Source organism: Podarcis liolepis (genome assembly GCF_965112155.1).
Source record: "Podarcis liolepis genome assembly, chromosome: 1".
Taxonomy (NCBI): Eukaryota; Metazoa; Chordata; class Lepidosauria; order Squamata; family Lacertidae; genus Podarcis; species Podarcis liolepis.
This window is the reverse complement of record NC_139554.1, coordinates 74343655-74368485: the sequence shown is the minus strand read 5'-3', so window position 1 is coordinate 74368485 and position 24831 is coordinate 74343655. Positions and strand designations below refer to the sequence as shown.

The window sequence follows — 24831 nt, the reverse complement described above, 5'->3', positions numbered from 1 at the left end:
TAAATAGAAATGCAATCCATTTCACTATAGTGAAGGTGGCTGTAATTGGGCTGACTGCATGCCTGGTCAAGCCTATGGGTCCGGATACTGTTGAGGGGCAGCTTCCAAGGCTCCTGGCTCTCCATTTTAATGGTTATCTTTAAACCACTACTTAAAAGGCACAAGAACATGTCAGGCCAGCAAGCCAGCCCCAACAAAGGCCTGAGCTGTTTGGAAGAAGTGTGGGGCGTGATCAGTTGCATGGATTAAAGAGAAGACCATTTTTACAGAAAGCCACCTGAGGCGGAAGAACATTGTAGCCGATTGCTTTATTGATACTGTATTACGAATGAAAAGTACAATAGGTGCATAATCCGGGCAGTTTGACTCTTGCATATTGAGTGCACACAAGTGAAATATTTCAAGATACATCAACACCCATCCCCCCCCTTCCCCACTCCCTCCCCGCCATATAAAACTTGAGCAGACAATAATACATATGACAAAAAAACAAGAACATTTTTTCTTTTTTTAAAAAAAACAACAAATACAATTCTTCCCTTCATTTAGTGCAGAGGCAGCTAGGTCCATCACCAAAAGTCTGAGCCTTTGCAAACAGGCAGGATGAAATGGATGAAGCTCTCTATGGGCCAGTAAGACTGTGGAACCAGTTGGGGGAACCAGACTCCCTCCCTCAAGCGTTGTGGCTTTGCACCAGAGGTTGGAAGAAAACAGACCAGTATGTGTTTCAGCAATGTTTGTATGTCCATTTTTAACCCTCCCCCCCCCAAAAAAAACCACCCCAGAACAAAACACTAGTTTGTAAACGACAAATGCCCCAAGAATCAGTTGTGTTACACCGATAAAGGTATTTTTACATCTAACTCCTAGCGGGTTGTGCTCAGACAGGCTTCTACTATGAAAAAAATAGCCATCCTTGATTTGGTTGCTCTTCAGCAGGGGTCCATTTCCACGATTACGCTTGTAGTGGAAGAGCAACCTCACAAAATCAGTTACACTTTTGCTCACTGCAACAGAAGGCTTGAAGACATCAATACCCATCAACCACTCATTCAAACATTACATGCCTTAGTACAGATTCTGTAGGTCTCTTGGGTCAGCAGGTTGTTGAACAGTGTTGTAAGTTTAGTAGTTCCCAAGGCACCTGGGTGATTTGAACAACCAACTGAGTGTTCCATAGGGTGTACTCAACTATCCCAGTACATGAACACATTTCCTTTGGTTGCATTGCCACTATTTTTGTATAAAGCAGGCAGACCAAGGCCTATGTATGTTTACTCGGAAGGAACCAAAGTATGCACACATAGAAGTGAAGCATTAAAGAGAGTGCATGCAAGCCTGGAAAAAAGAAAGCCCAACAGCCAAGATGCTATATAAGTTTTGATCATGTTCGGGGAAAGTCTTGTCTATATAATACGCAGCTCTACTTCCTGTGCACAGTTTAGGCTTGGATCTAATTCAAACAAATCAATGTGGGCACTCATTCAAAAAATATGCCTCTTTAGAGTATACCCAGATTCTAAACTTCCTGGGATTTATTATCCTGGAATTTGGGCCTAACATGTTGATTGATCGGGCCCTGAATTTACATTTGCTTTGCTTTTTGAAAAGTTTTGGCAAAGTATGATAAAAACGCTTAACTTTACCAGGTACTAAGGTAAATGATTACACAAGGTGGAGGGGGAAGAAATCAACTGTGAGGGGGGCAGTGAACCAGCCTGCAAGACGCAAGTGTTCCAAAGCCAATTTATAAACATACACTTTCCTTCATGGAACATTTACATGGGCCCCTTCACTCAGTGTTGTCTGTTGAGACTCCTCGCCTCCCACCCACAAGTTGACAAGCACTTGAGCATGTATTAACTTTGTGGACATTCCACTGACTTGGACTAATATGCTGTAAGCTCAAAGCACGCAGGTACTTAACTGCTTTGCAGAACTCAGCCCAGACTATATATAAAATTCCCTTTGCTCTTTCCTCACTCTCAAAAAAAAATGATCGTCCCTGTTCCCTCTACCAAAGCATATATAGAAAGCTATAAGGGCAGCTTCATCATCTTTGAGCGACTATTTTACTTGTCACCTTAAAAAAGGGGGACTTTTGGTAAAGAGCTTCTATGAAAGCTTCTGTGTTGGAAACTTTTTTTTTTTAAAAAAGCCTCTTTTGTTTTCCCCACTCCACCCCACCCAACCCCAAAACATTTTATCTGAGCTGTGTATTTACCCGCTGCTTCGTAAATGATTAAGGAGCATATTTTTGTGGTTTGCAGGGCCATGGAAAACAAACAAACAAACAAAATCCCCAAATGTTTCATGGCTCAAGATTGCAAGGTAACAATTTCAAACATTTTTTATAAAAAAAAAAACCTTACCCTTTCTTAAAAATAATTCAAGTAATCTTTATGTTCTTTAAATGTATATATATATAGATATAAGGCAAAGCAGGTACAGCACTGATAAGATGTTCCCCTTTCTCTACGCAATTTATATGTGGCATTGCTCTTATGGTTCTAAATGAGCCAATGGTTGACTGTAGAACATTTGATTATTATTTTTTATACCACCTTCTCCATACCTCTCCAATTAAGCCTTGAGTTTTGAGCAGATAATTGGGTTTTAAAAGTTCCAGTCCTTGATGCATCAACTCTCTCCTGTCCCTCAGGCCCTATGAGGCAGTGAAGAACAACCTTCCCTTCAAATCTGTTAGGTTACCTCCTTTTCCTCTGGAGTTTTTGTGCTAACCCCTCCCCCCAAAACCTCTCCCTCACTCTAGCAGGGAAAGGGGAAACTTGGTGCTTTAAGTGGTTGTTATTGCTGTCATGATGGGATGGCGCAAGAGAGCCTTCAGAAGAATTGCACCTTCCCCTTTTGACAGGGAAGAAGGAAGCAGAAGCAGAAGCAAGATAAGGAGATGGTCAATTGTTTTGAGCCATTTCTCCTAATAAGGCTCGATTGGGCAACAACAAATCTATGTTCTTGCCAAACCTGATAGATGCAAAGAGTCGCTTTCCAGAAAAATGGCATTGCATCAGAGAGAAGATAGCAGAGGTGGCCAGAAAATTGATTTAAAACACCTCGGTAGGAGGATGGTGACTCTCAGGCTGCAAAAGCCAAAAATGAGTACTCTATGTATAATGATTGCTTCCATGGAACAGAATCAGGTAACTCACAAAGCACATGCATATGCCTTTTGCACTTGGCATGCTCTGGGTATCAGGGAATGAGTGAAGGACTTAAGAAAAAAATATTTTGATCTAAAATGCATATAGATGTATTATTGTGTTTCTGCATGTGCATGCATTTTGTGTATATGAGTGAAAGGCAATTAGCTCATATGGTCATGACCAAGCTATATTTCAGAAGAGAAAAAAAAAAAGAACACACTTATCACACTTTCCTAAAACGAAAAGCTAAAAAATTTCAAGTTCAGTATTCGAGATCTTGTCCTTCCCACCCCACCCTCTTCTAATTTTCTGGGTTCGTTTTCCCCTTTTCCAACTTACATTAGCACCATAACAACATTTAAACATTACAATCCCTCTTCAGTTACTACATACACACATACACACACACACACACAAAAATGGTCCCATTAAAAATAGTGCTTTTTCTGCCAAAAAAAGTTATATATAATATATATCTTATATAATTCAACTAAATCTGTGGCAAATGTGCAATGCAGACGCCTCCTCCATTAAAGTGAACTTAACGTTCACACACTCTCACTTCATCGGTGATTTTTAAAGGTGCAAGTACATTTGGAATTGTGTAATTTTAAAAAAAGGTAGTGGGCCTCATCATTTCTTCTCTGGCTTTTAAAACATGGAAAAAAATGAAGAAGAAGTCTCAAACACATACTATAGACTTGTGATTTCCAAAGGAAAAAAACCTAGTGGGGTGAAAATGAGGCCAAAATTTTAAACCTTCAGATATTCCACTCCAACCCCCCACCCCAACTTCACTTTTATTGTCAATACAGACATAAACTGGGCTTCTTTCAATATCATTATTTTCTCTTTCTCTGTCTTCATTGGTTGGTAAATTGACAGGCAGTGGCCCAATATTAAATAGTTCAAGTGCCTTAACTGTCCCTTTTAAGTAAAGGCTGAGAATACTGGGTAGGAAAGGAACAAGAACCAGCAAACAAAAAATACTTAAAAGACAATGCCACAGAAATGTTGTTGCTGCCACCGCCAACGTTGTAATCCTGTTTCTCTTTCTATGTCAGTTGTTTGGTGTTAATGGTGCCCCTTGTGGTTACTCCTTGGTGTGAAAGGGCATTTGCCCTCACCCCTCCACCTTGGTTTGGGAGAGAGAAAAGGGTGAGGCCAGGCCTAGGAAATAAAAAATAAAGAGTCCATTTTGGAAATTGTTCATCACAGTTCACTTCTGGCTGCCCAATGTTTCTGAGGTGGTGGTTTGCACAACAAGAGGCTTCTGGGTAGGCAGGACAATCAAGGGGCGATGGATCTTTGACTCCTCAGACTCCTGCAGTCCTTCAGTTTGCCATCGATACCGGCGGGCCCGGTGGATGTTGGGAATCCCTCTCTGAAGGCGCTGTGAACCTTTCTTCTGCCATATGTCATATTTTGAGTACCTGGCATGAGAGGGCTTTTGAAAGGGATCCTTAAAGGAAAGCAAGAGGGGGAGAAATGGAAGTGGAACATCAGTATGCCGCAACAATGAAATAGAGATATCCACAGTTTAAATTCACCATAAAATGTCACCCCACTCAATAGCAGCTACAGTTGTACCTTGGTTCTCGAACAGAATGAGTTCCGCGGGTCCATTCGACTCCTGGAACTGTTTAAAAACCAAGGCACAGCTTCCGATTGGACGCAGGAGCGTCCTGCAGCCAAATGGAAGCCACACCAGATGCTCGGCTTCCGAAAATCTTTTGGAAACCGGAACACTCACTTCCGGTTTTTGATCGTTTGGGAGCTGAAACGTACAAGTTCCACGTTGTTCAGCAACCAAGGTATGACTGTACTATTTGATTGGTACCCACTGGGCCAAAAAGACTGGCAACCTTTGGAAGAGAGAGTGAGTGGCTGACACACTGGCACCCTGAACAGGAGAACTCTACATTCGGAAGGCTGTTCAGTAGCATTTCTCCCATGACCTATCAACAAGTGCTCACTGACAGTAAAAATCCTGTGCATGTTTATTTAGAAAAAAAAGCCCTGCTACCTTTATGGCGTATATAAAGTAGGAACAATGATATACACATTTGCTTTATATTGCTTTTCTTTCCCACCCCCAGCAATTTCTTGATCTGCTTGTGTGTAAGACATTATCTGCACCTCACGCAGAGATAAAACTGTTTTGCTGCAACTGCAAAAGCAGCAGATGCTAAAGATACGGGTTCCTGGTTGTCCAATGCTAAAATGCCTCCTGTTACTCAGATAGCATCTCCACTTACCTTGTTCAGTGCTGGTAAGGCTACAAGAGAAGATGACGAGAGGTCACGCTCCGATTTGACAGATTTTGCGCAGTAAGTTTCCAAAAGGTTAAGATCGCAGCTCCGGAAACAGCACTCCTCTACTATGCCACGGTTGAGCCTTCCTCTGTTTCTGCCCACAGGCCTACCTGTAACAGCAGAAATGCCACCTTAAAGTTAGAAAACAAATTAAGAGCATTTATTTATTTGCACATGGCACATTTTAAAAAAGCAACCCTAACCCTGAAAAGACAGCAGCAAATCCACCACTACATCCAAAGATCTAGCAGTTCATGCCAGCCAAGGCAGAAGGTGTAAATGGTTGGTGTTTGTTTTTGTTACACCAGGTTCAAGCTGGCATGGCTATGGGGCTTAGGGAGCAGGATCTGCAGGGCTTTGGACACAGCAGTTCAAAAGCCACTGGTGTTCTTCCTCCAGTCATCCTGTTCTGGCACTTTCTACTGCCTACTACCAATGAGAACCCCCAGTGGTAGCTTTGCATCAAGCTGGGCAAAGCTGTGGACTCTGCCACAAAGATAGCCCCCTCCATTGGTAGCACTCCTCTCCACTGACAGAGGCTGGCAGAGAGGTGGCTATGCACCATCCCGCCCCTTGTCCCCAGTCATCAGCATGGGGTGCATGTTGTGCCCTTGGTTAGTTAACACAGAAAGGGAGGGAAAGGGGACCAGGGTGCTAATCTTTTGTTGTTGTTGTTGTTGTTGTTGTTGTTGTTGTTGTTGTTGTTGTTCTTTAAGACTGGCCTCACCCAAGTGGTTCACAAAAATATGTATTTATGAACCACTTTGTAGCCTAAGGCCATCAGGGCCAGAGCAGTGTACAAAATAATGCTACAGGCAATCCCACATTTTATAGCAAAGTATTGGCATGCCATAAAAGTGTGGGAAGCTGCAACTTCAACTCTGCAATGGCTGCTCATCAAGAACTCACTGGACCTCTTTTTGCTGCCTGCCAGATATAAAGATGACGACAACAACAATAGCAACAACAGTGTGTCTATCAGGGTCCATGGGCTGCATTTAACTTGCTCAGTGCAGGTCTTTTCTTAAGTAGCCAAATATCAGAGTGGCCAGACTCCTGAAGTTTTAACAGTTGCACAGAAGAGTGAAATTTCTTCTTCTACTCAACTATTAACTATAGGAGCCTCAGGGGCAGCCCAAGGCAGTTTTGCCCCTGAGGTGAAGCACAAAATGCCCCCTCCTTACTAAGAAAGAAGGAATGAGTAAAGATCTACATCATGAGCAATGTGGGGTGGGGAATAAAGATCTACATCAGGATCTCCTGCCCCTGTGGATTCTGCCATCTGAGGCAGTGGCCTCACCTTGCCTCATGGGCGAGATAGTCCTGAGGAAAAAAAACCTTTCCTAGCTTGTCTCTGTGTACGCATTCCCTTTAACTCTGCAGCCAGTGCGCTGGTTTGTGAAGCTGTGTACATATGACACCAGCCACATCTGTCCTGTAATTTCTTGAGAAATACTGCATTTTGATGCGTTTTCCTCCAAACCAGCTTCAATTGGATTTGAAAACAGAAGCCAATGGAAGACATTCGTGCCCATTCTCTGCTCATTCATGTGGACAGAGAGCAGGTGATCTGGAAACACATTCCACCATACTGATGTGTAGACGATGTGCCAATGTGATTTGAAACACAGCAAGGGAAAATGACCTTGCTGGAATTTTGGCTGCTAATGGATACGCAACTTTCAGCATTCCAGGAAACAAGATCCTTTCATTTTAATGTACAGTACGTTGTATCAACATGCTAGAGTTAAGTGTCTCTTTGCTGTCCTGACACATGCTCAATTCCGTGTCCACTGTTCTGCAGGTCAAAATATAATGTGCACCATGGCATTTCATGAGAAATTCCAGTATGCTTTCTATTACGAGTATTTGTTTCTGTCTTCCTGGCCTGAAATGAATTAACTTTTCTATATCTGTCATCTGCTATTTTCTCTTTCATGGTTACTGCCAAATATTTCCTAGGATAGGCCACATTATCCAATTATCCTGTTAAATAATTGGACTGGGATTTGACTGTCCAAAATTCAGTATATCCTTCCCTTCAATACAAGACTCCCACCCCCACCCCAATAAAAGGTGGGGGGAAGCAAGCAAGGATATTCTATATCAAAACTATTTCTACACACCATGAATGAAAGCAATGCACTTCTAGTGGGGGGGGGGGACAAAAAACAAATAGTGCTGGTTAGTTTGAGCATTCATTCCAGAATGCAGTCATGTATACACACTGTCAGGCGGTGAGTTTCCCAACAGCTTAGTCTGTGATGCAAGAGTCACATGCAGACAACTGAGATTTTGCTACTAACTAGAGAAGATGAAACAAAGTAAGTCTATAACACGAGCACACAGTAATAAAAGTACTTGGGCAATCATATATACAACTCTCAGATAACCAAAGCACACTTGCACCAGCTCATCCATCCTCACAGCTGCCCTGTAAGGTAGGCCATCATTGTGTCCCCCCCCCCCCCACATTGCTGACTCCTTGAGGCTGAGAGAGCTCCCTTGCTGGCAAAATGAGATCTGACCCTGGGCAGTTTCTGCTCCACAGCTTAGGCACTAACCCACCCTGCCAGCTCGCATCAGAGAGTAGGTGGCTGTCTTCCTTTAAATTGTCCCTTCTCCTTTCAGTTGACTCACCTTCATTATGAAGGCTGCTTTCGTATTGGAGAGGTGTTACTGGGGCCTCGTACAGAAGGATGTCGCCCAGCCAGAGATCACTCAGGCTCAAGCTGGCTGACTTTCAGCAGTAAGCTATATTTGGGCCCCTTTGGTCCATCCACTGTCATGCAATCTTTTGAGCTTCCTCTCAGGAAAAGACCCAGGAGGTCACATTCAACAGCACATACAGCCTCTGCATCCTGCACCCACACAGCAGCAGGCGACAGACACGGACACAGTGGCTAGACACTAATTTGCTGAAGAATCAGAGTCCCCCTTGCCTTCTTGGGGTTTTAATTTGCCCTCACTCCCCCCCCCCCTTCAAACAGGAATCGCAACTAGCCTATGTTGTGCTTGCAATGTTGTTTGGGATTGTATTGCAAATGCACATGTGCGTACCAAGGAAGAAGTGTCTTGTGTATGTGCCTGCATATAGGGACTTATGTGCCACACTTCCGAGTAATTGTAAGATCCAGCAAAACCTGTGCCCGCTTTCCTCGCACGCCCCCTAACCACCACTTCTGGCTGATCAATCAAGCACCAAGTCAAGCGGAAGAAGACTTTGGGTGTAAACAATCCTCTCTTCCCCTGTCAAAGGAATGTGGGCACCAACAAGTGGTCCTTTGTCAGATGGCTGGGCAGCAGCAGCCATTGTTCCAAACCCCTCCCCCAAAATAGCTTCTCTCCCCCCCCTCCCTATTTTTCCTAGTATTATTCTGCAGGATGCAGAGAGAGAGAGAGAGAGAGAGAGAGAGAGAGAGAGAGAGAGAATGTGCTTTGTCAGCATAAGTGGCTGGAAAGAGCTAAATTCTTATCAGCTGTTGGAAAGGAAGAAACAGGAGCTGTTGTTTACAGAAATCAGACGCCTCTTCTCTTCTAGTCCATGAAGGAAGATTCAGGTCTCTCTTACCAATTTCTGAGAGGGATTTAATGTTTTGGGTGGGAGTGGAGAGGAATCCCCTCAGAGCTAAAATGTTTATTCCAAGTACCAGCCGCTGTTCCACACGCCACACTAGGCTCCTTATCTGGGAAAGGTGGGATATAATCATACATACATACATACATACATACATACATACATACAAGAACTCCTTAAATGCTGATCAGTGTTCTGGATTTTGTGTCTATGGTTGATGTTGGTATATGGAAGCAACAAGAGCTGTTCCTTCTGCAGCATCACCTTTCATACATTTTTGCAGCAGTTTAAGTGACTAGTTTTGCAAACATTGTGCAAAACAAATACTAATTAGGCTTCTTGTGGAGTATCTGCTTCCTAGCCCTACCCAGAGAGTATTTTTAGCTCTCCAGCCCCTCTCTCCAGCGCCGCCACCAGCATCCCCACCCCCACTAAGAAAGAAATGGTACTTAAAACATCTGAGAGCCAAACTCTCTTAGGACTCAGTGCAAGCCTGACTTCAATAGGACTATGATGAATTGCCTCAGCTGGGCTCCTGACCTTTGGGGCCTTCGGACATAGTGGTAGATTAAAGAGCCTAAAAAGCAACTTCCCTTCTAAAAATGTTTTCAGAGGAGACTTCAGACCACCTACTACAACATGGGAAGTAGGGGAAGGACATCTTTTGATGCCAGACAGGACAATGAGCCGCGCAGCATTCTTACTATAGACTCTGGTAGATACTATGCTTCCTGTCTAGTTTATGGCAGCAAACACTGGCAGGTCTTTCTGTGCTAAAGTGCTCCAAGTTACCCTCTGTTCTCCTACTGCAGCAGAACACTTGGACCTCACTGACGAGCACTCTAATTTTCTGTATCCTTGACCACCTCCCCCCACCTTGCCAAAAAAGCTTGTCATTTCTATGATAACTCTAGAATAAATTATACCCAGTTATTAAGTCAGGGATCCATGTCCTGGAACCCGGATTCAGTTCCAAGAGTTCCGTCTTGGGAACATATGAAGCAACTGGAGAATGCTTCTGGTTATGTGCTGAGCATGCTTCCCTCACTGATTTGCAACCAGAAAGCAACATCACATCTCGGCTTAAAAGGCAGGGTGTCCCAATCAAAGTGGGTGGGCTTGTAGGCAAGCTTTGAGCTCAGTCATTGATCCAATCCATGCACTTCTAAAATGCAATGCAATGCAATGCAATGTGCACACACACACACACACACACACACACACACACACACACACACATATATATATATATAAAATGAGGCTATGTGGGCTAAGAGTGGCCAGTGCATGAAAAGGGCTCTATGTGCAGACTGATGTACCAATATACCATGGGGGGGGGCATCCTCATTGTTTCCAATATCGTTTTCATCATTCCCAGTGCACCATGAATACAAGAATGCCACAGAAGCATAGAGGTGCAGAAGAATGCAATGCAACCGGATTCCCACATAGCAACACATTTTTTTAATCCTCTGTGACTAAAAAACAAAATGCTTTACAGTGGCCAGTTTCTCAGCAATCACAAACAATCTCACATGGTGGTTGCAAGGGTAAATGACATAAGCAGCACAGCGCATTGGTGCTCTGAGAGATAAACCAACCTATACTGAAGGAACACTTCCACAGACCCCATCATCTTGTGTGCTGGAGGGACTTGTCCTTGGGCAAGAAAACTCCTTGCTCACTAAAGACTTCTCATTGGGAAATTAGGTGATGGGTTCAAAAGTACTGATTTAAGGATGGTATTGTTATTGTTGGATTGTATGTGGCTACCCATCAATGTAAGTTTCTGGTGGTAGTGGGCACTCTTTGCTGCGTAAAGAGTTCAACTTTGGCCGAAGGCAAAACTCTTCTGAAACCAGGTAAGCTGTGTTTTTGCTCAAATGCAGCTCTGACTCAAAATGGTACAGGGATCTATCTCAGATAACCCCCAGTCCCATTTTAGGTTAAGCAGTTTAGCTGCAGCATCCATGGGATTAGACTTCATGTCTCACAGAACTTCTGCGTCTCCAGTCAACAGCAAAGCAATAAAGCTCCATAAAGCAGGGCATCACCACCTACAGCATTGCCAGAGGTAAACAATGGGCGGGGATGGAATTGCTTCTCGTTTCTTATTTATTTTATTGGATTTATACACCACCTTTCTGCCCAGACAGCTAATGGCATTTACAACTTTAAAACACTAAAAAATATATGATGTAAAATGTAGAGTGACTCCAGATACAGATTTAAGGGAGCTCAACCGGTTCAGTTGCACTGGGCACAGAGCCTCAAGGGTGCCACCATTATGATGCCCAATGGAAGGTGAGAGGCACAGGGTGTGTGAATTTGAGACCCCAAAGTCCACCAGTGGTGACTCTCTGTTTTACCAGGAGCCCATTGTCTGTGTGCTTCCTGGCTTGATCTCCCTCGCTCCTGCCTTCCCTCAGGACACATAGGTCTTCAGCAAACAAGGGAAGGAAGGACCTTTTACAGACCCATGAGCTGTAAGAGGAAAATGAGTGCAGGAGAGCTGGAGAACTAATAACACAGTCCTGCACATGTCTATTCAAAACTAAGTCACACTAAGTTTAATGAGGCTTAGCCCCAGGTCAGTGGGCAAAGGATTTCAACTTTTACGTTTTATTCACATATGAGTACAGGTTCGTTACTGTCACATTGCCCAGTAATAGGGAGATAGCACTGGCCTACCTTATAGGGCTTCTGTTGAGATGGTATTTCATGTATATGTTTTCAAAACTTGAAATACACCATATAAAAACAACGTCAACAAAGGCTGTGCATAAAGAATATACTTACTGAAGTAAAAACCTCGGTCTCCACAGACAAACTGCAGTGTGTCCACCAGCTCTCCCCCACAGAGGGTTTCAGGAGCACCATATGCAGAAACAGAATCCACTGTGTAGGCCAGGAAGGTGAGGGCAAGCAGCAGTATCCTCCTGGAGGTGCACATCTTCTGCACCTAAGAGACACATGTTCAAAGGCATTAAGAATGGCTACAGAACGGTTCCTTCTATATTATCCAAACAGCTGTGAAATGTTGAAAACGGAATACAGTAGCAAAATAAGTGTGTGTGTGTGTGTGTGTGTGTGTGTGTGTGTGTGTGTGTGTTTGGTCTTTTTTTATTCTGAATACCAAAGCAATCCCAACAAAGCACAGGTAATTAATATTGTATAATCTATATTAGTATTAACCCTGCAATCCATACTAAATCATTTGCCTGAGGCTTTTCCCACCATACCTTTCCCAAAATTGAGTTCTTCCAGTGCAAAGGAAGAAATGACACCTTGCCTTGCTTTGAGAGTTGATTAATTTTGAGCTCAGGTCCTGAGCATCAAATTGCCACAAGTGACTTTCCAATGAGATAATGGCCTCCCCGATTGTCAGCTAAAAAGCAACACCTCTATATTGAACAGAGAGGTAGCCTAGAGAGAGATCTCTTGATGGGAAAGGGAATGCCTCCCTCAGCTCTTGCAGTTCTCTCTGGATGGCCTATCAGGAGTCAAATGTAACAGACAAGATTGCCAATGGGGATGAAGAGACATACGCCAAGGAGAGGGCAATACACAAGCATCTCACATTACAAATACCATAAATCAGGGATGGGGAACCTGCAGTTCTCCAGATGTTGATAGAAGACTGACTCCCATCAGCCCAGCCACCAGGGTGATGGGAGTTGGAGTCCAGCAACATCTGGCCACAGGTTCCACATTCCTGCCATAAAACATACGTTGAAGAAACCAACATAACAAAGCTCACTGCGGCCACTTCAGTTCACCTTTTAAAAACTGAAGCCAGGCGATGAACAGTTGTTTCACTGAAGGACTCAAGGCAGGGCCCCCAAGTCCAGATACAAGGCAGGCCCCGTCCCCACTATATATTTAAAGCAGTATCACATCAGTTTAACAGTTATGGCTCCCCCTCCCCCCAAAAAATATCCTGGGGTGTGTAGTTTGTTAAGGGTGCAGCGAGTTGTTAGGAGACCCCGATTTCCCTCATAGAGCTACCATTTCCAGAGTACCCTGGAAAGAGGGAAGCTCTATGAGGGGAATAGGGGTCTTCCATCAACTCTCAGCACCCTTAACAACCTACAGTCGTACCTTGGTTGCCAAACACCTTGGAACTCATACGTTTTGGCTCCCGAATGATTGAAAACTGGAAGTGAGTGTTCCAGATTTCAAGAAATTTTCGGAAGCCGAACGTCTGGTGCAGCTTCCGATTGGCTGCAGGACACTTCTGCAACCAATCAGAAGCCGTGTTTTCATTGTTGAACAGTTTTGGGAGTCAAACGGACTCCCAGAAAGAACCAAAGTACGACTGTACTCTTCTCAGGATTATTTGGGGAAAGCTGTGACTGTTTCAAGTGGCATGATACTGCTTTCAATGTATAGTTCAGATGGGGCCCCAGCTAGGACAGAAGTGCTACCTGCATTTCCAAACAAGAGAGAGTGTAAAAGTTTGTCAGGGTCTAGACCCTGTGGTGGAGGTACACCATACTATAAACATTTGGCTTCCCCTCCCCCAAAAAGGCTACAAGTTTCTATGCCAAAAATAAAGGTACTAAATATATATATATAATTAGTGCCATATAATGACTTTAGAGTCTACTGGAGAGATATACAAATATAAACAATAACAATATATTGCACCATATCAATAAAATACAAGTATATAATAGCACAAAACAACCATATTACGATAATAACTGCACCAATCAAATGTGTTATGAATATCATGATTCACCAAGCATGTGTCAACTGATAAAAGTCTTTAGTGGCATACAAGTAAAGAGGGACATCTCTTTACTTTTGAGCAGGAGCTCTAAAGGGTGTAATTATATTTGTGGCATGCTGCAAAAAGTTATTTGGTACAGTTATTTTTTTTAAAAAAATGAAACGATCTGTTGCTCTTTTAAAGTACAGCAACACCTGGTAAAAACCAATTCAACAACAGCTTGTCCTCAAATAATACTTGGTTGTCTATAACAACACGTTGCTCCTCCTGTTCAGTGAAATCAGGGCACCTTCTTTGTCAATCATAAATTTCAAAAGTGGGTATTTTGACCTATCAAATATAGCTCCCCTAATTGCTAGACTGTTGCTCTGGACAACTTTAAACCAGACTTAACACCGCCTTCAGAGACAGCATTGCTGTTCTTTGGAAAGTCTAGCTAACGTATGGTCATCATTCACAACAGCACAAGGCAGACAGGGTGACCTTTCGTAGAGTTGGAATGAATCCCACCAGTGATCTAGTTCAATCTATTCCTGGCTTAGCCCCAAGCTTTCTAATGTGACCCTAGACAGAGTCCAAGGCCGGCTTTCTATCCATTAATCCATACCACCTATCCTGGATTACCAACTTTCTAGTAACTTACAGTCTACTCAGTCCCCAGTGGAGGAGTCCCACAATGCAGATGCAGGGAAATAATTGCTGTACTAGGCAGGAGCAACACAGTGATGGCCCAAAGGTAGTTTGGTATATTATTTCAAAACAATTTGATTTGGTCTTGAATCAAGTGCTGTTTCATAAGATTCACCTTGGAATTAAAAATCTTAAAATGCTTTCCCCTTTAGACCCAGAATAATGATCTTAATAAATTGGTGTGTGCGTCAACTTGTAGGTCATGAAATCTATTAATGAAAGCAGTGTCTGTCCAAAGTATTTTAGGATCACACAACTAAGCTCCTTGAGGGATAAATATATTTGTGATTATTTTGGTACCGTATGTTAACCTTTGCAGTTCCCCTATTTTGCCTCCCATATAGTCTGGAAGCAGCACAATGAAATAATGGTTTAATGTGTGCATGCTACCAACATCTTCTGCCTCTGTTAATAGTTAACACTGCACTGAGTCGAGTCTAAACCAACACCACCTATCAATTTACAACACATGGTGATTTGATTTTCCCTTCATTATTAGAGAGCTGCTGTGATTTGGCATGCAGTACTGCATGCAAGCATCTGTGTGGCTAAGTGGCCTCTCTAAGTGATTTTTGTAAACAGAGAGAGGCTCAGCTTGCTCAAAGCAATTGGTCCAAATCAATGGTATAGATTTAGCCTGTCCTATATTAATTCTGGAAGGTGCAAGTATTGCAGACTATCCAGGCTTCCAAACAAAGAAATAACCACAACAACCAGTAACAAGGTGTTTGCAATGCACTGTTTTAGCGTTTTTCTATATTCGCCCATATTACAGGTATGATTACTGTTATCCCTCCCCCCTTCTAGGGATTCAGTATTTCTTAAAGAAAATAAAGGAGATATTGTTGCAAATAGAGATCTGTGAGCAGGATCTCCTGTGTTGTGACTGTAGCTGTGGAATAGGGGAAGGGTGTTAACTGTGCTGCCAGGGAAGAGAGGGCTTAGGTCTCTGTGCCATTTTCCTGGTTAAGAACAAACCATTGCCCCAATCTGCATCACAGGGGAAAACATATGGGTACCTGTAAGTGCAGCCATCACCAAGGACAGGATGTAGCTCTCAGAGTACCGTGTTGCCTTTCCAGCTGTCCACGGGAACATGCCAGAAGTTGAAATCCTGAGTGTGGCGGTGGATGCCACAGGTGGGAAGCCAACAAGTGACTTGGTGAACTGCCCAAAACTCAGAGGCTAAGTAGAGGCAGAAATTCTGCCACACGGTCCCAAATGTCCCAGTGAGCTACAAGTAGTGACCTGTGCTCCCTAGCCCTACCTACACTGCATCAGATGAAGCAAAAGTCCCGCCACCCTACCTGGGCTCATCTTGTAGGCCGCATGTGTAGGCCGCAGTCCTGTGTTCCGTTGTCCGTAAGGACAACCAAAAATCCCAGCTCCCAATTAACTTCTGCCTCATGTTGTTAGTTTAACCACCTTGTCATTGACCCTGGTCACAGTTAGTCGCCCACAAGTGGTTGCTTAATTCTGACAAACTGGCTAAACAAGTGTGTGTGTGTTTTCCAGGAAGCCTCAAAACTGGAATTTGTGTCTGAAGTTCACAAGTTATTTGGGGGGTGGGAAGGCATCTCTGCAGACATACATTGTAACTAAGCACACACTGCAGCCTAGTCTAATGGCCAATAGACTATTAGCCAATCCCACAGAGTGCTTCTTTCAAGCCTAACTTGGGAGAAGGAAAGACCCTGTGGGCACCAGAGAAGACCTCTGGGCTCACCTGCAGGCACCACTCTGGCCATTCCTGCGCTATCCCTCCACGCTATGTGGGCATTGCAATGACAGGAGGTAAGTGATGTGGCTCTTCAAATGGCTTGGCATGTCAACAATGCAGACTCCCCCACTCATAACAATATCTTGGCAAAACTCAGAGATAACGGCATAGAAAAATGCAAGTGGGGAGATGCAAACCCAAATGAAGAAACTATTTCACCCCCACTTCCTCACTTCTCACCACATATTCTGTCTGCTAGCTTATCTCCACCTTTCTCTTGAAGTGGAAGTCAATGGTACTTTTAAGTGAGCAGCCAGAGAACTTGGTTCTAGGTAACCAACTTTCCACTCTATCCTTTGATCCCGTTATTAAACTATTCTCTCCTGCCCAAGCCACAGCCCAGGAGCTAATGCAGGCACCTTGAGAGGAGGAAGCAACTGTTTTGTCATCAGCAGCAGTAATTTCAGACAATGTTCAGACTGCAATTAGAATGGCTTCTCCTCACCACAGAACTGATCCATTTTCCATTTGAATAGAATTCCCTCTTCCTCACAATAGCTCCTTCCCTTCCTCCCCTTAGGCCAAAAGTGAACAAGCTACACTTACATTATTCTCTTGCTGGTGGTTTCTGTTAGGAGAGCCATTTCTGAAGCATCCTGAAACAAACGCTGCGCAAAGGGGAGTATGGTACTTGTACTGTAACCTAAGCCAGCGCCAAAATGGACACCCTGCATGATCCCATCCTGTGATCTCTCCTCCCACAATTAAATGCTGCGCTTTTCAGATACAATTCAGCAATGTTCACCTTGGGCAGATTTCCTACCCTCCCCCCCCTTCCCTTCTTCACCACCAGAGGCCAATGTAATAGGAGACCAGGCTGAGAACAGCAAGGGAGCAAAAAAACACCCTTGTTTACAGGGTGCTGAACTCCCTGCTCTTTCCCATCCCCAGATGAATCTTCTGCAAACAACCTTGCATCTTTGTGTTTACTCCACAGGAGTCCAGAGACAATGGGGCAGCAGAGATAACAGGGGCTTAGTAGGAGGCTTAAGAGCCAGTGTTGCCATGTGGCCTGCTTGCTGCCAAGCTCTCCTGCTCCTCCCAGCAACAACATGTGGACCCTGTGGCTTTCTACAAGTTGCTGGGACTCCGTCGTCCATCAGTACCAGCCAGCATGGCCAACGATTAGGGATGCTGGGTGATGTAAGTTCAGCAACATCTGACGCCAGGTTATCCATCCCTGCCCCTAAGCACTCAGGCCAGAGCCCACACTCCACTCTCTTGGCTGTTTCGGGGAGCAGGTTGGACTCAGGGTAAGGACCTTGGTAAGGGTGCAGCATCAAAGACGAATGGCCACAGCTTGTCAAATGCCTCAGTTAGATATTTCCAACCTTGTGGATTTGTCTCAAGTGGATACACAGGAAAGCCATCAGGTCCGGGCTGATGAAAGGTGGAAATAAACACAGTTAAGTTCCCTCCTGTGTGCCTGAGGCTCCCTTGAAAGAGAGGGCTGACTCTAAGGAAGGGCATGGGGAGAAAGCAGCACAGGCCACATGGGAACATTCCTCAGTAGTACCTGGATCTCAGAGCAGCTTAATGGTTCTACATGCCAAGTGATTTCTATACAATTCACAGTGCAAACCAATACCAGTCCACTCAGAAATAAAGCCCATTAGGTTCCATGGGTCTTATTCCCAACGAAGTGGGTACAGCACCTATATTACTAGCTGTGCATGCCAAAATAACACATCCCTTTGCTTTAACCAAAACAAAGTGGAGCAAAGGGGGCCTGTTTGCCTCATGATTGGTAACACTGTAATACATTCATTTCATTTTAAAATGTAGCAAACGCACATAAAAGCCGCAACTTTTTTTTACAGTTATAATTCAGATATATTCAAGAGCTGACTTGCTGAATCTTGCATTTGAAATTGTCCCCCACAATTGAATTCCACCCCGCTGTTAATATTATACTGGCCTTGTATATTAAGGGGCCTACTTAATGTCATGGGCCAGAGAGTGTGTTGTGCCAATTTCCTATAAAGCCATTGGTGGGAGGGTTTAAAAATCACAGGATAGGCTGGTGGGAAGAGGATGCTTCAATTATCAGCTATTTTTTCTCCTGGTAGAGGTACTTCAGGTTCAGCTGGGAGGAAATGGAAGAAGCTTCTTTTGGGGAGGGGGAGAACATAGGTGGGGAAAAGATTCTCTAGCTTCCCATTGTATGCCTACAGGTGTTTCTCCACCTTTTTAGAGAGCAGCAATGGCAACCTGCTCCTGTCACATTGGCCTGCTACAGTTACATCTAGTTGCCTCTTAACTCTTGTACTTGTATGATCTTAATTGGTTAGGTGCACACAGGAACTTCAACAAAATGTTGTAGTGCAGGCTGTTCCTGTTTGGATTTCCAACCCTTCAATTCCAGTTCCCTTATAATTTATCTATTTATTTTAAATTCTGATTTAGCTACATAAGGAGTAGCGCTTGAATAACTGAATTCCCCATTGTGGTGTGTGTGTGTGTGTGTGTGTGTGTGTGTGTGTATACACACTGCCAGTACAGGAAAGAACCTTTCCATGTGTTACAATAAAAAAGGCAGCTTTGAAACAGAAGTTCATTAGCATGGTAACGATAAAAATAAAAGGCAAGAGGCACAGAGGTGTTAACTTTTATTATGTATCCCTGGATTTCAGTATGTTGGAGTGTGGTATGATAAAGCTCCACAGCAAAGCCACATACCCCAAAAGCATAATATCAGAAATCAGAGGTCTAATTTATGTCTGCTGCTTCCACTGGACACTTCTGTTCTAGCTTACACGTAGCTGTTTTCCTTGTCACCAGCATCCCAAGTCATAATAGCCTGCAGGCAAGCTGGCATGGATGTTATGGTGGTTTCAGGTCATAAATGCCAGGTCCTTTCAGGTCACAGATGCCATAAATTATCAATGCAGGCATATGTGTATACCTATCAGAGGAGGCATCCCTCCTCCTTTCTCACAAAGGAGGGAAAGCTGCTTCTGAGATGGTGCCTGGAGTGACATGAGTGCAGCCTCTAGGTTTCAAAGTCTAAAACTAAGAAAAGAGCTAGCTACTGTTTTAATTCCTATGCAAATTATATAGTTTTAAACCAGACAGAAACTCATTTTGGCATTAAGCAGAATATAAACTAATAAATCAACATCATCAAAATAAAACGAGTAAAGAGGTCATGCTGTTAACTGACCAACATTTCTCCAAGTGACAGCTCTCCTAGGAAGGTCTGTGGACTGATTTGCAAGGCTGCTTTAAGTTGGCTTCACCTGAGCTGGCTTAAGGGTGGGAGACAGAGGGCCATCTGTCATGGATGCTTTAGTTGAGATTCCTGCATTGCCGGGGGTTGGGCTAGATGACCCTTGGGGTCCCTTCCAGCTCTACAGTTAGAAGATTCTATGATTCTATGAACCGTGGCCCTCCTGTTGCCCTTGAGCCTCAGCCATCAAGACCAAATGGTCAGGATTGAGGTCCAGCAGCAGCAAGCGGGCCATAAGGCACCTCCCATTCCTGATATAAGTCCTATCTGAAGGGCCTTCAAAATGCCATTTTTAAAAAAGGTGAAAACAGATCGCGCTGGAAGAACACAGATGATTATTTTTGCTTTCAGATGTGGAAAGTGTTGGGGGTTGGCTCTCCATGCACATATACGTTACATACGTTACAAGCTACATATACATTATCATTCAGTTATATATAACTTGGTCCTCCCTTGCAACCTCTCTCACACATACCCCTGTAGAACCAAAGCAAACTTCAGCCACCTGAGTCTGATGAAAATGAGTTGTATTCATAGAACCTTAGAATTGTAGAGTTAGAAGGGATCCCAAGGGTCATCTAGTCCAACCCCTTGCAATGCAGAAATCTCAGCTAAATGGAAGGATGCTCTAAGTAGTTCCACTGAAATTAATGAGCATGTCTGACTTGAGTCCATTTGCAGTCTCATTAAACTGAGGTCACATCCAAAACATGCCTCTGAAATTCTTTGTTGGAAAACCAAAGATCCTGGAAACTCTAGTTTGTTAAGGGTGCTGAGAACTGTAGCTCTGGGAGGGGTACCCTACAGTTCCCAGGATTCTTGGGGAGAAGCCATGAGCTTTAAATGTATGGCATGGATGTGACCTTAGTTGGACACAACCAGTCTTCAGTGCATCTTTTCAGGTGGTCCTTTGCTTTAAGACAAGATAGTGGGGAAGGGGATGAAGCTAGCGGAAAGCTCCCCCTTCAGCCTCCTGTGCCACAAAGGAACATCATATTCAGGCACCAAGCCTCAATCTGTGTACATTTACCACTGAAATAAGAGTATTGCTTGAACTTTGGTATTCAGCGGGGGGGGGGGGGGAATTTAGTACATTAAATAAAAACAGGAACAATCTTTCTAAAGGCATCTGGCAGGAGACAGGAAAAGGAAGATTTAAAAGCCAGTCTTCACCCAGGTGACTGATCAGTTTCAGTTGCTCAGGTTAACAACTTTCTTTATTTCCCCCCTTTCCTTTTCTGCATTTGCTTCCAAAACCTGAAGTCAATAAGAAAGGGGGGGGAATACGTCTCTCCCTTGCAAGCAAAGTCCATGGTGAGCTGGAGTCGACTGGCACGCAATTTGCCCCCAAACAGATTTCAAATTTGCTCTGTTTCCTGGCAATTCGTAGCTAACTCTCCCAAGCCCTGCAAGAAGACAAAATTCCCGCCTGTTGAAAGCTTCTTGTTTCACAGCCTCCTCCTCCTCCTCCTCACTTCACTCCTTGACGAAGCAGACTCTTGCCGAGTAAACGTCTTGGCACAATAAGACAGCCAGTCTAAAAGCCGCCACAGCACAGAATTTCAAGATAGTAACAGCAAGTTAAAGCACACAAGTTTCCCCCCCCCCGCCCCTACTCCCCGCAGGCAATGCCTCTGTTGTACCCATTCCACAGACAGCTTAAGAAAATATTTGCACCATAAAAGATGAGTGCTTTTTGGCTGCCTGAGACGGCACTGTAAACTCCCCTTGATCTCCCTTGAGCTGCTGTAGATCACTCAACAGGTCAGAAAGAACTATTCTGCCTTCTGTGCAAACCACAGGTAAACAGCTTTTCACTTTAAAGAAAGTTGCGGAGAAGATGTCTCTTTCTGCAAGAAGCTACGCTGCATCTTCCCCAGTAAAGATCTGGATATTAGCAAAGGGAAGCCCTTTTCCCTCACACACCCCTCAACTCAACTGTCTCCCCTCGAGACAGTATTTTGTGCCACGGCTGGCTAAAATCTCTTGGGGTAAAAAGAAAAAACCCGAAACCTGAACAACTGTTGACAAACACTAGTGGTGCTGAAGTGAGTTGTAAACAGTCGTCTACAGTAGGGCAGAGTGAGGCACCAGCCGCAGGGTTTGAAGCATCGCTCTCTTCTCTCCCTACGACTATCTCAGCTAAAACCACCGATGCAAACCTTCCCCCGCCCACTCCTCCTTCCTCCTTTCCTTCTTTTTAAACACTCAGCATTCTAAGCCACAGATTAGGAACCCTGTCAGCGTACTCCTGGCTGAAAGCGGTTCAGACACATCTGCTGGTACAGTTATGTTGAAAACTACAGTTTCCTCAGGTCACCCAAATCCCTCCAGCTCATCAGAGTGCTAAAACCTTTCCAAGTTTCTCAAAAACAATTACTTCTGGGGAAAGCAGTTGGAAGAAAAGAAAAGAAAAGGAAAAGGAGAGGGAATAACAACAAGAATAATCTATACAAAGTAGAAGGCCATGTGCCAGCAGTTAGCTCTCGGTCAGTTTTGGGCTTTATTTTCCAGTTTTCTCCCCACCCCCTCCTTCTGTTTTCATCCCTCAGAGACCTAACATGCTGTAGTTTTGTTTTTAAGAAGTGAATTTAACTGCCAGGACTAAGGAACTGTGTGTTCTTCATACAAAATGCACAAATCTTCAAACACCCCCTCCCCACTTCTAAGCAGCTTGAGAAAAGCAGGCAATAATTTTGTAATAATAATACCAGTAATAATAATAGCACGACTTAGTGTTCCGTCCAGCAAACAAGAACATGACCTTACATGTCCCTGTGCACAGAATTGCAATCCAGATCTCCAAATCACATGTAGGAGAACTTACGCCTAACTTCATCTAGACACTTCTCCACAGGCAAAATACAAAGGGCACCTTCGGTTCTCCACCCAAAAGGTCCACATACAACCTGAGGACTACCGGCTATTTAATTTCAAAGCACCATAAATGCAATCAAGACCTTTGGCATACAAAAATGTCCCTAGGTTGCTTTTTAAAAAGTAACAACAGTAATAACAATGACAAAGGGCAGAAAACGAGGCGCACAGCATTTGCAAAACAATTTCTGGCCGGCAGCAACACCTCCATTCATAAAAGTGACGAAGGAGTGGAGGGTTGCCTCCAGTCTCCTTTGACAGATCTAACTCTCCGTTGTGTATTGTGCAGCCCGCGCCTTCAAGGGAGATTTACCAGCCCCTTCCCCGTGAAATTGCCTCCCGTTTCATCGCTCTGGGTATTCACAGTCCTGCAGCCCCCAGCCCCTACAGCGCAGGAATGTTCCCGGAGCTGGACGCTTGCAAAAGCTGGAAGAGTGCAAACCTTTGCAAGGAGTCCAAAACAGGGGACTCTGACCCATCCCTCGGGGTCCCTCTAGCGTCCCCAGGCCAATATTGCAGAACGGGGGTCTTAGGGGGTTTGTTTTTCCTGACTGCTCCGCTAACCCGAAGTCTGCCCACCGAAAGTTGTGTGTGTTTGTGCGGTATGGTTGGTTTTTTAAAAAAAGAAAAAGTATGCAAACTCTCGCTCCGTGCAGCCGGTCCCCTTTGCAGCGCGAACTTTCTGCAAAACGCTTGCACAGCCGTTGCGAGAAGGGGAAAACCGCCTCACAAAAAAAAAAAAGGTGTGCAAGGCGGCGGGGCGGGGAGACGGACCGCACAACTCCGAGGCAGAGTGCGCAAAGTTGTGGGTGGCCAAAGGAGCCCAGGACTTGGAAAAGTGCTCGCGTCCCTCTCGGGAGCCGAGCGCAGAAACTTTTGTGCTTCTTCTCCAAGACCGGACTCCAGCTATTGGCTTCTCTTTTTCTGCAATCGGTGTGTCCTTCGGTGAACTCGAGAGCCCACGGAGCGACGGGAGAGAGCGAGAGAAAGAGACGGAGCGCGCAAAAATAAAATAAAAAAGAGCATCCCAGGGGGGGAAAACCGCACGAATGTGGCAGCTTTGCTCTCGGGGAGAGCTGCTACTCCGAGATGCTGTTGCTGCTGCTGCTCTGCCCTCCGCGCCCTGCACCATTCCCGCTCGCTGCCCTCCGTCCGCCCGGTTGCTTTGCAAACGGGAGATAAGTCTCGGCTGGTTTGCTTTTCCCCTTACCTTTGAACTGCCACAGCTGCTGCTGCTGCTGCTGCCGCCGCTCTCAACTTCTTGCGTGCAGATTTGGAACAAGGCTGGGTGGCTGTAGCATTCATCCATGTGGTTCCTCTGCTCTCTTGACATCGTGAGGCTGCTTTGCTGGGTTCTCTGGCTGTATTTGGTATAGCAAGTCCCTTTTTTGAAAGAGAAATCTCTGTCTGTCTGCATATATTTAAGAGGTTTCCTTTCCCTCACCGCCACCACCTCTCTCTGTCTCTCTTTCTCTGTCTGCCTGTCTGTCTTTGCTGCCTCTTTGCGTGGGTCTGGTTTCCAGAGGCAGCGCTGGTGGGGCTTCCCAGTAGCAGCTAGAGCCTCAATTAACTGCTCCACAGCTGAGGAGACAGACTGAGAGCGCTCACTGTCCCTTCTTTTATACACCCATCCAATGGGCATGCTCAAACTTCCAGCCATCAAGGTAGCAGCCAATAAAATTGCAGAGGTTATCTAACCCCTCTCATTCGCCCCCTCCTTTCTTAACCTCCTCCCTTTTAATTTTTTTAAGCTCTCCTGAGACTCCCATTTGGAAGACAAAAAAAAAAAAGTTCCAATAGTATGGTTGGGGGCTCTTACTTCATGGAGAGCATTCCTCGTCCTCCCCCCTCACAGGAAAGAGGGGGAAATGTGGAGGGTGGGTTTGTTTGCATGCATGCATGCTACATAGATATATAGATATATATTTCTTTGGTGAACTAAATAAATGCTATTGGGATTGAGAGATGTCAGCACCTTCAGGCTACCCAATGTTTAACAATGATTTGCCTTTCATCCCACTGATTGAATTAATCCTCCTTTTTAATGTAATCAAAGCTCAGGTCAAGGAAAGAGCTCTGCAGCCATGCTCCAGTCACACTGATCTTGTTAATCAATGACTATTGCTCACCTATCGCTTCTTGTTTATCAGTGGCTATTGCCCACCTAAATTGTTATATGTAAGAGCAACTAAAGACAGACCCTGCCAACTTGCTCTGGGGAAGGGAGATCAACCCAAAAGCTCCTGACCTCAAGATCTTACTCAAACTCACTGCCCTAGGAAGAGTGAGTGCAATGTTGAAGGGATCTACTTCACCCAAGTGCACCTCAATTTCTATAGGAGAAAAGGCAGACCCAAGGGGTGATCTTGGGCACTGCCACACCCACCCACCAACTTCTCAGTCCCCTACAAGAGGCTCTCAAGGTGTTTCCTCCATGGGAGATGTCCCAGGGTGCTTGCCAGTT

General features: G+C 44.5%; 1 protein-coding gene across 1 annotated transcript; it reads right to left on the bottom strand.

The window, feature by feature from the left end:
* Positions 1–289: 289 nt before the first annotated feature.
* IGF2 (insulin like growth factor 2) lies at positions 290–23978 on the bottom strand. The gene is made up of 4 exons (XM_083493709.1): positions 23578–23978; positions 11856–12018; positions 5423–5589; positions 290–4626 (listed from the first exon to the last, which is right to left on the bottom strand). The coding sequence occupies exons 1-4, from the start codon at positions 23782–23784 to the stop codon at positions 4384–4386; spliced, it is 780 nt and encodes a 259-aa protein (XP_083349835.1). The 5' UTR covers positions 23785–23978; the 3' UTR covers positions 290–4383.
* Between the last annotated feature and the right edge of the window lie 853 nt (positions 23979–24831).

Bases quoted from the DNA above. Each gene is read 5' to 3' on its own strand.
- IGF2 (XM_083493709.1), bottom strand. From the start codon at position 23,784: ATGCAGACAGACAGAGATTTCTCTTTCAAAAAAGGGACTTGCTATACC. The intron at 12,019-23,577 runs GTAAGGGGAAAA...TGTGTCTCTTAG, and splicing joins GCAGCTGTGGCAGTTCAAAG to GTGCAGAAGATGTGCACCTC. The intron at 5,590-11,855 runs GTAAGTATATTC...CTGCTGTTACAG, and splicing joins AGACCGAGGTTTTTACTTCA to GTAGGCCTGTGGGCAGAAAC.